Here is an 11,082-nt window from a genome sequence, read left to right on the forward strand (position 1 = left end):
TGGTCCGTTCTCATATAGCTACTCTTTGTTACCAAAAGAGACCGCTCCTGGTTTGATAGAAAGAAAAGAGAGGTTCGAGCTTGCTCTCCCGTTTCTCGAAAGAAAATCAAAAGACTACTTTACATTTTGGGCAGACATGGGCTGGGGTGTAGGTGTGTTGGGTTTGGGGCAGATATGGGCTGGGTTGTAGCTGGGTTGGGTTTGGTAATTCGTTGCCGAGTTAGCTGGCTTGCTGTTCTTATTTCTAAGAAGCTATGGCTAAGCAGTATGATGTGCTCTTCCGACTCCTGCTGCTCGGTGATTCGGGGGTTGGGAAAACATGTTTATTATGCAGATTCACGGACAACGAATTTCACCCGTCTCACATCTCCACAATCGGTAAGACCGCTTCTTTGATGCATGCATTATTTGAGGAAATCAGAATACACCTAATACGATCTGATTATCTCTAGGCTAAATAGTATAATCGAATATGATACTGGTGCTATAACCTATTGAAATTATATTATTATGTACGGCCTACACTTCCTTTGTTCAGAATGTTGTTAGTAATTTGCTATTATTAATTTACAAATAGCCTATTGTATTAAAATTACGTGGCACTCTCTATTTCAAGGCACTATATATTTGCATTGTTATTCAGCTCTAAACTCTGATTAAAATAACAAATAGCTTAATTAATCGAAAACAAAAGGACAAGTGCAGGACAAATTAAAATAACCACTTGTGGGGGCATCCACTTGGCAAAAGATAAAACTGTTCATACGATGTCCAGTAGCGTAATTAAAAGAGCCACAGTTGCTACCTGGATCCTGTGATAAATGGAATGCTACTATAGTTGCTGTCTGCAAACTAGAAACACAATATTCCATTTGGAAAATAACAAAATGCATGACTACATGTTAACGTCAAATGTTAGCAACTGTCAGAAAGAATTGGTACACATTTGTCACAAACACTTTTTTGGGAATAGTGCTTCCTCTACTGGAAAAATTGCAACATTAACAAAAGTGGAATGAAACTTTTTTTATGTGGTTATAATCCTGTATATACCCTTTAATGTTGCTGCCATAACATTTTATATTACAGTAGCTCAACTTAATATTACCACACATACAAGTCTTTACAGCAGAAAATCGTGTAATTTCCCCTCTTCCACCTTGTATAGAGAAAACAATAAAGCAGTAGCCTATGCACCCAACCAACCAGGCTCAGCCCCTAGAGTTAATATGGACTGTCATACTGTCATACTGAATTTCACTAGTTAGAATTCAGTACATCAACAGCACTTAATCTATTGCTTTCCTATTGAGGCCAGTGAAATACACTACAAGGACAGCTTTCTTCCCCCCTTTATTTAACAAGTCAAGTCAGTTAAGAACAAATTCTTATTTACAATGACGGCCTACCCCCAGACAACACTGGGCCAATTGTGCACTGCTCTATGGATTTGAACCGGGTACTGCAGTGACACCTCTTGCATTCAGATGCAGTGTCTTAAACCACTGCGCCACTCAGGAGCCCAAAACCAATCTCTCTCTCAGGACAGCCTTCTTCCCCCTTTACCAATCTCGCTCAGGACAGCCTTCTTCCCCCTTTTACCAATCTCTCTCTCAGGACAGCCTTCTTCCCCCTTTTACCAATCTCTCTCTCAGGACAGCCTTCTTCCCCCTTTTACCAATCTCTCTCTCAGGACAGCCTTCTTCCCCCCTTTACCAATCACTCTCTCAGGACAGCCTTCTTCCCCCTTTTACCAATCTCTCTCTCAGGGCAGCCTTCTTCCCCCTTTACCAATCTCAAGCATCGATCATCATGTCACCAGAATAAGACCCTCAACATTTATTGGAAAGGAGCATCAAGCTCATCACCGTCCACTTTCACCACCCTGTGAAGTTCATCATAATTAAAAAAAATCTGTAGCCTAATAAACTGCATGCTTTCTCGAGTCGTAGTGGGAGGACCGCACACCATGTCATCGCAAGACTCTAAATTTACTACGATATGATGGTTATTATATCACTATTTCCGCATAAAGGCATTTCCACTGCCGTTTCTCGCATAATTCATTTTACAGACACACAAAGATCCCACCATGTCAAACATACAAATGATCTGTCGGCATTTATAAAATTGTACCGAAACTTCCCGTTTCCATCACAGCTGCCGTGATTTATTTATTATAAGGAATGACTTTACTCCATAAAAACTATGGATGGAAACGTGGTTAGTGACTGCCCATTGAACTCCACCTCCCATCGCAGAGAAATCACTGATTGTGTCCCAAATGGCACCCTATTCCGAATGTAGTGCACTACTTTTGACAATGTATTAAATAGGGTGCCACCTGGGAGGCATCTACACATCTCCCTCTGCAGAGGAAGGCAGTATTAGAGGAAGTCATTGGTTGGATTAAGGGTGCATCTATATCCTGGCATCCCTGGTCTCTCACCTCAACACATTGATTGGGAAGAGGAGACTTTAACTAGTAGTGGGTGTGAAATACTGTACAGGCATGTGCGTCTACTAGACAAGGACATCTGACTGCAAAACAGGGACACAATAGGGATTAGTGGAATTCAATGCGTTTGCCCTTGCCAGCTTTTCATGTGTTGATAAATCGTCCTTGAATTTGAGTTCATCATACAGTATCAACAATTCTAGAATATAATTAAGGAAACATTTGGGGAAAGTTCCAATTTCTAGAATAATGATGATTGAGAAAGTTACAGATGTCAAATATCATATTTGATACTGCTGGAGCGCGTGCTACGAGTGGGTGCTGCTATGGTGACCAGTGAGCTGAGAAAAGGCGGGGCTTTACCTAGCAGAGACTTGTAGATGACCTGTAGCCAGTGGGTTTGGCGACGAGTATGATGCGAGGGCCAACCAACGAGAGTGTACAGGTCGCAGTGGTGGGTAGTGTATGGGGCTTTGGTGACAAAACGGATGGCACTGTGATAGACTGCATCCAGTTTATTGAGTAGAGTGTTAGAGGCTATTTTATAGATGACATCGCCCGAAGTCGAGGATCGGTAGGATAGTCAGTTTTACGAGGGTATGTTTGGCAGCATAAGTGAAGGATGCTTTGTTGTGAAATAGGAAGCCGATTCTAGATTTAATTTTGGATTGGAGATGTTAATGTGAGTCTGGAAGGAGAGTTTACAGTCTAACCAGATACCTAGGTATTTATAGTTGTCCACGTATTCTAAGTCAGAGCCGTCCAGAGTAGTGATGCTGGACGGGCAGGCAGGTGCGGGCAGTGATCGATTGAATAGCATGCATTTAGCTTTACTTGCATTTAAGAGCAGTTGGAGGCCACGGAAGGCGAGTTGTATGGCATTGAAGCTCGTCTGGAGGTTAGTTTACACAGTGTCCAAAGAGGGGCCAGAAGTATACAGAATGGTGTCGAATGATGAAGTCATTGCGTGCTATGAATATGGGACCAAATACAAAACTTCTGACTTCTTTCAATACACATATAAGTGAATTGGTCCCAATACTTGTGGTACCCTAAAATGGGGAGAAAATGTGCTGTTATTTCTAAACCCTCAAATTAAAGCTGACAGTCTGCACTTTAACCTCATATAAGGAAATCAGTCAATTTAAATAAATTCTTTAGGCCCTAATCTATGGATTTCACATGACTGGCAAAACAGATATGCATCTGTTGGTCACAGATACCTTTAAAAAAAAAAGTAGGGGTGTGGAGTAACCAGTCAATATCTGGTGTGACCACCATTTGCCTCATGCAGAGCGACACATCTCCTTCGCATAAAGTTGATCAGGCTGTTGATTGTGGCCTGTGGAATGTTTTCCCACTCGTCTTCTGACTAGTCAGGATCGATGGAAAGATAAACGGAGCAAAGTACAGAGACTTGAAACCGAACGAACATCTCTGGAAATAGCTGTGCAGCGACGCTCCCCATCCAACCTGACAGAGCTTGAGAGGATCTGCAGAGAAGAATGGGAGAAACTCCCCAAATACAGGTGTGCCAAGCTTGTAGCGTCATACCCAAGAAGACTCTAGGCTGTAATCGCTGCCAAAGGTGCTTCAACAAAGTACTGAGTAAAGGGTCTGAATACTTACATTATATAAATAAGGTATTTGTTTTTTATTTTTAATACATAAAAAAAAAATATCTAAAAAACCTGTTTTTGCTTTGTTATTATGGGCTATTATGTGTAGATTGATGAGAATGTAATCCATTTTAGAATAAGTCTGTAACGTAACAAAATGTGGAAAAGGGGAAGGGGTCTGAATACTTTCCGAATGCACTGTGTGTATATATATACAGTACCAGTCAAAAGTTTGGACACACCTACTCATTCAAGGGTTTTTCTTAATTCTGACTATTTTCTACATTGTAGAATAATAGTGAAGACATCAAAACTATGAAACAACACATATGGAATCATGTAGTAACCAAAAAAGTGTTAAACAAATCTAAATATATTTTATTTATTTAGCCCCCCTTTGCCTTGATGACAGGTTTGCAAACTCTTGGCATTCTCTCAACCAGCTTCATGAGGTAGTCACCTGGAATGCTTTTCCAACAGTCTTGAAGGAGTTCCCACATATGCTGAGCACTTGTTGGCTGCTTTTCCTTCACTCTGCGGTCCAACTCATCCCTAACCATCCTAATTGGGTTGAGGTCAGGTGATTGTGGAGGCCAGGTCATCTGATGCATCACTCTTCTTCTTGGTCAAATAGCCCTTACACAGCCTGGAGGTGTGTTTTGGGTCATTGTCCTGTTGAAAAACAAATGATAGGCCCACTTAGGGTTGCACATTTTGGGGAATATTCATAGGTGGAAACTTTCTGTGGGAATTAACGGGAATATATAGGAATATATGCAAATTATTATTAATACCATTTAAATGTAGATGTTTTTTGCATTGGATATATTTACCATATCATATGGAGACAGAAACATAAACCTTTTACCTTATCATAAGTAGATATAATTGCAAATTATTAAATCCTTCCAATAGAAATAAAAAAAACTATTTAGATACGAATTGAACTTTAATTAAATGAGTTGACTCTTCACATGGGATGATTTCAGTGAACAACTAAAGAAAGGGAATATTGAATGATCCCTAATGATCCATTGCATCTCCCAAAAACGTTTTCAATATACTTCTGTAAAATGATAGTCTAGAAACTAAAGCTTTGGTTGTCTTCCTCTCAGGCTTCCATGTCTTCTCCCTGGACCTCCTCAATGTCCACCTCTTGAACATCAGACTCTGAGGCCTCATCTTCACTGTCACTTTCCAACCTTGTTGAGGATGGCTCGTTGTCAGGCTAAAAAAAACTCAAAATTGCCCGGATGGCCATCAATTGTTCCACCCTTTTATTGGTCAGCCTGTTGCGTGCTTTGGTGTGTGTGTGTTCCCAAACAAGGACCAGTTGCGCTCTGAGGCGGCTGATGTTGGTGGGATTTGGAGGATGATGGAGGCAACAGGTGAAAGAGCCTCAGATCCACAAGTCCCTTCCACCAGGTGGCTGATGAGATATGTTGGCATGACTGCCATATTGCCTCTCCATCCCAAAGCCCTTGCTTGGAAGTGTACTTCGCCAGACTGCCAAGAACCTTGCCCTCATCCAGGCCAAGGTGGCGAGACACGGTAGTGATGACACCATAGGCCTTGTTGATCTCTGCACCAGACAGGATGCTCTTGCCAGCATACTTGGGGTCCAACATGTACGCTGCAGCGTGTATGGGCTTCAGGCAGAAGTCTTCACGCTTTTTGATGTATTTCAAAACTGCAGTTTCCTCTGCTTGGAGCAACAGTGAAGTGGGCAGGGCAGTACAAATTTCTTCTCTTACATCTGCAAGCAGAGTCTGAACATCAGACAGGATGGCATTGTCTCCCTCAATCCGTGCAATGGCTACAGCTATAGGTTTCAGGAGTATCAGGCTGCTTACCACTCTCCCCCAAAATACATCATCCAGGAAAATCCCATTGATGGGGCTGTCCATATCAGTAGACTGTGATATTTCTTGGAGAGACTCCTTCCCTCCAGGAGACTGTCAAACATGATGACAACCTCAACCCAATGGGTGTTGCTGGGCAGCTTCAATGTGGTGCTCTTATTCTTCTCACTTTGCTTGGTGAGGTAGATTGCTGCTACAACTTGATGACCCTTCACATACCTAACCATTTCCTTGGCTCTCTTGTAGAATGTATCCATTGTTTTCAGTGCCATGATGTCCTTGAGGAGCAGATTCAATGCATGAACAGCAAATCCAATGTGTGGGTAGGACTCCTCCACTTTAGACCAAGCAGCCTTCATGTTCGCAGCATTGTCTGTCACCATTGCAAATACCTTCTGTGGTCCAAGGTCCTTGATGACTGCCATCAGCTCATCTGCAATGTAGAGACCAGTGCGTCTGTTGTCCTTTGTGTCTGTGCTCTTGTACAATACTGGTTGAGGGGTGGAGATTATGTAGTTAATTATTCCTTGCCCACAAACATTCGACCACCCATTAGAGATGATTGCAATACAGTCTGCTTTCTCTATGATTTGCTTGACCTTCATTTGAACTCTGTTGAACTCTGCATCCAGCAAATGAGTAGATAAAGCACGTCTTGTTACAGGGGTGTATGCTGGCCGAAGAACATTCAGAAATGTCTTCCAATACACGTTGCCTGTGAGCATCAGAGGTGAACCAGTTGCATACACAGCTCGAGCAAGACATTCATCAGCATTTCTCTGACTACGTTAATTCATTGACTCAAAAAAACTTCTGATTCCAGGAGGACCATGAGCTGTTGCTATCGATAAGGTGTCTGATTCATCATTTTCACCATGAATAGAAGTAGAGGGACTTTTGTCAGAGGTTGCTTGTTGTGAGCGCTGAGGGAACTTTATGCACTTGGCCAGATTATTCTGCATCTTTGTTGCATTCTTCACATATGATTTGGCACAGTATTTGCAAATTTACACAGCTTTTCCTTCTACATTAGCTGCAGTGAAATGTCTCCACACACCAGTAAGTGCCTGTGGCATTTTAAAAATAAGACTTTTTTTTTTTTAACAAATACAATTCCATGTACAGTTAAGCAGTTAGATTAAACAACTCCTTTGTAAGATAAATGTTTTTAAATGAAACATGTATGGAAACAGGTGAATTAACACTCCTCAGTTAGCAGTCTAAAGCAAGCTAATACCCACATGGTAGCAAAAACTAACTAGCAGAAATTGTTAACAAGTTAGAAATGATTTAAACACACTTTGCTCTAGGCTACTAATTACTAGTTAACAAAAAATCATGTATGTCATATAAAATATTTTCACCCCACCCAGTATTGTAATCAAAACTTACCAGAAAGCATGTAGTCCTTGGCTCAGACAGTGTAGTAGTGTGGGCTCAATAGCATCTCATTAGTGTGCAAGATCTTGAGAATCACCTGTACACTCGTGGCCAAAAGTTTTGAGAATGACACAAATATTAATTTCCACAAAGTTTGCTGCTTCAGTGTCTTTAGATATTTTTGTCAGATGTTACTATGGAATACTGAAGTATAATTACAAGCATTTCATAAGTGTCAAAGGCTTTTATTGACAATTACATGAAGTTGATGCAAAGAGTCAATATTTGCAGTGTTGACCCTTCTTTTTCAAGACCTCTGCAATCCCCCTGGCATGCTGTCAATTAACTTCTGGGCCACATCCTGACTGATGGCAGCCCATTCTTGCATAATCAATGCTTGGAGTTTGTCCGAATTTGTGGGTTTTTGTTTGTCCACCCGCCTCTTGACGATTGACCACAAGTTCTTAATGGGGTTAAGGTCTGGGGAGTTTCCTGGCCATGGACTCAAAATATCCATGTTTTGTTCCCCGAGACACTTAGTTATCACTTTTGCCTTATGGCAAGGTGCTCCATCATGCTGGAAAAGGCATTGTTCGTCACCAAACTGTTCCTGGATGGTTGGGAGAAGTTGCTCTCGGAGGATGTGTTGGTACCATTCTTTATTCATGGCTGTGTTCTTAAGCAAAATTGTGAGTGAGCCCCCTCGGCTGAGAAGCAACCCCACACATGAATGGTCTCAGGATGCTTTACTGTTGGCATGACACAGGACTGATTGTAGCGCTCACCTTGTCTTCTCCGGATAAGGTTTTTTCTGGATGCCCCAAACAATCGGAAAGGGGATTCATCAGAGAAAATGACTTTACCCCAGTCCTCAGAAGTCCAATCCCTGTACCTTTTGCAGAATATCAGTCTGACCCTGATGTTTATCCTGGAGAGAAGTGGCTTCTTTGCTGTCCTTCTTGACACTAGGCCATCCTCCAAAAGTCTTTGCCTCACTGTGCGTGCAGATGCACTCACACCTGCCTGCTGCTATTCCTGAGCAAGCTCTGTACTGGTGGTGCCTCGATTCCGCAGCTGAATCAACTTTAGGAGACTGTCCTGGCGCTTGCTGGACTTTCTTGGGCACCCTGAAGCCTTCTTCACAACAATTGAACCGCTCTCCTTGAAGTTCTTGATGATCCGATAAATGATTGATTTAGGTGCAATCTTACTGGCAGCAATATCCTTGCCTGTGAAGCCCTTTTTGTGCAAAGCAATGATGACGTGTTTCCTTGCAGGTAACCATGGTTGACAGAGGAAGAACAATGATTCCAAGTACCACCCTCCTTTTGAAGCTTCCAGTCTGTTATTCGAACTCAATCAGCATGACAGTGTGATCCCCAGCCTTGTCCTCATCAACACTCACACCTGTGTTAACGAGAGAATCACTGACATGATGTCAGCTGGTCCTTTTGTGGCATGGCTGAAATGCAGTGGAAATGTTTTTTGGGGATTCAGTTCATTTGCATGGCAAAGAGGGACTTTGCAATTAATTGCAATTCATCTGATCACTTTTCATAATATTCTGGAGTATATGCAAATTGCCATCATACAATCTGAGGAGGCAGACTTTGTGGAAATGAATATTTGTGTCATTCTCAAAACTTTTGGCCACGACTGTATAAGTGTACACTATATATACAAAAGTATGTGAACACCCCTTCAAATGAGTGGATTCAGCTATTTCAGCTACACCCGTTTCTGACAGGTGTATAAAATCGAGCACACAGCTATGCAATCTCCATAGACAAACATTGGCAGTAGAATGGCTTTACTGAAGAGCTCAGTGACTTTCATCGTGGCACCCGTCATAGGATGTCACCTTTCCAACAAGTCAGTTCATCAAATTTCCACCCTGCTAGAGCTGCTCCGGTCAACTGTAAGTGCTGTTACTGTGAAGTGGAAACGTCTGGGAGCAACAACGGCTCAGCTGCGAAGGATAGGACACACAAAATCGTCTGTCCTCGATTGCAACACCCACTACAGAGTTCCAAACTGCCTCTGGAAGCAACGTCAGCACAAGAACTGTTCGTCGGGAGCTTCATGAAATGGGTTTCCATGGCCGAGCAGCCACACACAAGTCTAAAATCACCATGTGCGATGCCAAGCGTTGGCTGGAGTGGTGTAAAGCTCGCCGCCATTGGACTCTGGAGCAATGGAAACACGTTCTCTGGATGGCTTCACCATCTGGCAGTCCGACGGACTAATCTGGGTTTGGCGGATGCCAGGACAACTCTACCTGCCCCAATGCATAGTGCCAACTGTAAAGTTTGGTGGAGGAGGAATAGCTGTTTAGAGAAGGAGGTACTGCTCTGTTTGATGTCATGGGCAGAAGGAGGAGCTTCCTTTACCCTTGAGTGTTCAGGGACAGTTGGAATTGTTTGTATCCTTTTTTAAATGTACATTTGATTGGTGTATTCAAATTAAGTATTTAAAAAGTGTGCGTGTGCATACATATTTTGTTTACTCAAACCACCTTTGGGCCAGATTGGACCCTCTCTCTGGCCGTCTGTTTGACAGCCCTACTCTAGTAGTGATGCTTTTTGACATCAAGCTGTCTTCAACAAGCTGTCTTCAACAAGCTGTCTTCATCAAGCTGTCTTCAACAAGCTGTCTTCATCAAGCTGTCTTCAACAAGCTGTCTTCAACAAGCTGTCTTCAACAAGCTGTCTTCATCAAGCTGTCTTCATCAAGCTGTCTTCAACAAGCTGTCTTCATCAAGCTGTCTTCAACAAGCTATCTTCAACAAGCTATCTTCATCAAGCTGTCTTCATCAAGCTGTCTTCAACAAGCTGTCTTCATCAAGCTGTCTTCATCAAGCTGTCTTCAACAAGCTGTCTTCAACAAGCTGTCTTCATCAAGCTGTCTTCATCAAGCTGTCTTCATCATGGTATCACCTCAGAAACACACAGACAGGGCTCTATAGACTCTATAGAGTCTACAGTAATAATAATGCCTGCAGTCAGTTAGGGAGATGTCTCACACACACACACACACACACACACACACACACACACACACACACACAGTAAAGGTTAGAGACAGTGATTAATAGGTCAATGCTTGACTTATTGATGGGTCAATAACATTCTTCCCTGGGTTTCCACATCCTGACAGAAACTGTATGTCTCCATCCACAACCGATAGGTTGGCTAGGCCTCAGAGTTTTATATTGGTTTTATATTGGATAGTGGGAGGTCTATGGGAGATCTGTGGGGGATAGTGGGAGGTCTGTGGGGGATAGTTGGAGGTCTGTGGGGGATAGTGGGAGGTCTGTGGGGGATAGTGAGAGGTCTGTGGGGGATAGTGGGAGGTCTGTGGGAGGTCTGTGGGGGATAGTGGGAGGTCTGTGGGGCCTAGTGGGAGGTCTGTGGGAGGTCTGTGGGGCCTAGTGGGAGGTCTGTGGGAGGTCTGTGGGGCCTAGTGGGAGGTCTGTGAGGGATAGTGGGAGGTCTGTGGGGAATAGTGGGAGGTCTGTGAGGGATAGTGGGAGGTCTGTGGGGGATAGTGGGAGGTCTGTGAGGGATAGTGGGAGGTCTGTGGGGAATAGTGGGAGGTCTGTGAGGGATAGTAGGAGGTCTGTGGGGGATAGTGGGAGGTTTGTGAGGGATAGTGGGAGGTCTGTGGGGGATAGTGGGAGGTTTGTGAGGGATAGTGAGAGGTCTGTGGGGGATAGTGGGAGGTCTGTGGGAGGTCTGTGGGGGATAGTGGGAGGTCTGTGGGG

General features: G+C 43.2%; 1 protein-coding gene across 1 annotated transcript in view; it reads left to right on the top strand.

Moving 5' to 3' along the window:
• Positions 1-254: 254 nt before the first annotated feature.
• Positions 255-11,082, top strand: part of LOC120024122 (ras-related protein Rab-15-like) — a 40,030-nt gene continuing 29,202 nt past the window's right edge. Inside the window, exon 1 of the mRNA XM_038968271.1 lies at positions 255-378. Within this exon, the coding sequence (XP_038824199.1) occupies positions 255-378 (124 nt within the window). The remainder of the gene's footprint in view (positions 379-11,082) is intronic.

Source organism: Salvelinus namaycush, chromosome 29, assembly GCF_016432855.1.
Source record: "Salvelinus namaycush isolate Seneca chromosome 29, SaNama_1.0, whole genome shotgun sequence".
NCBI lineage: Eukaryota > Metazoa > Chordata > Actinopteri > Salmoniformes > Salmonidae > Salvelinus > Salvelinus namaycush.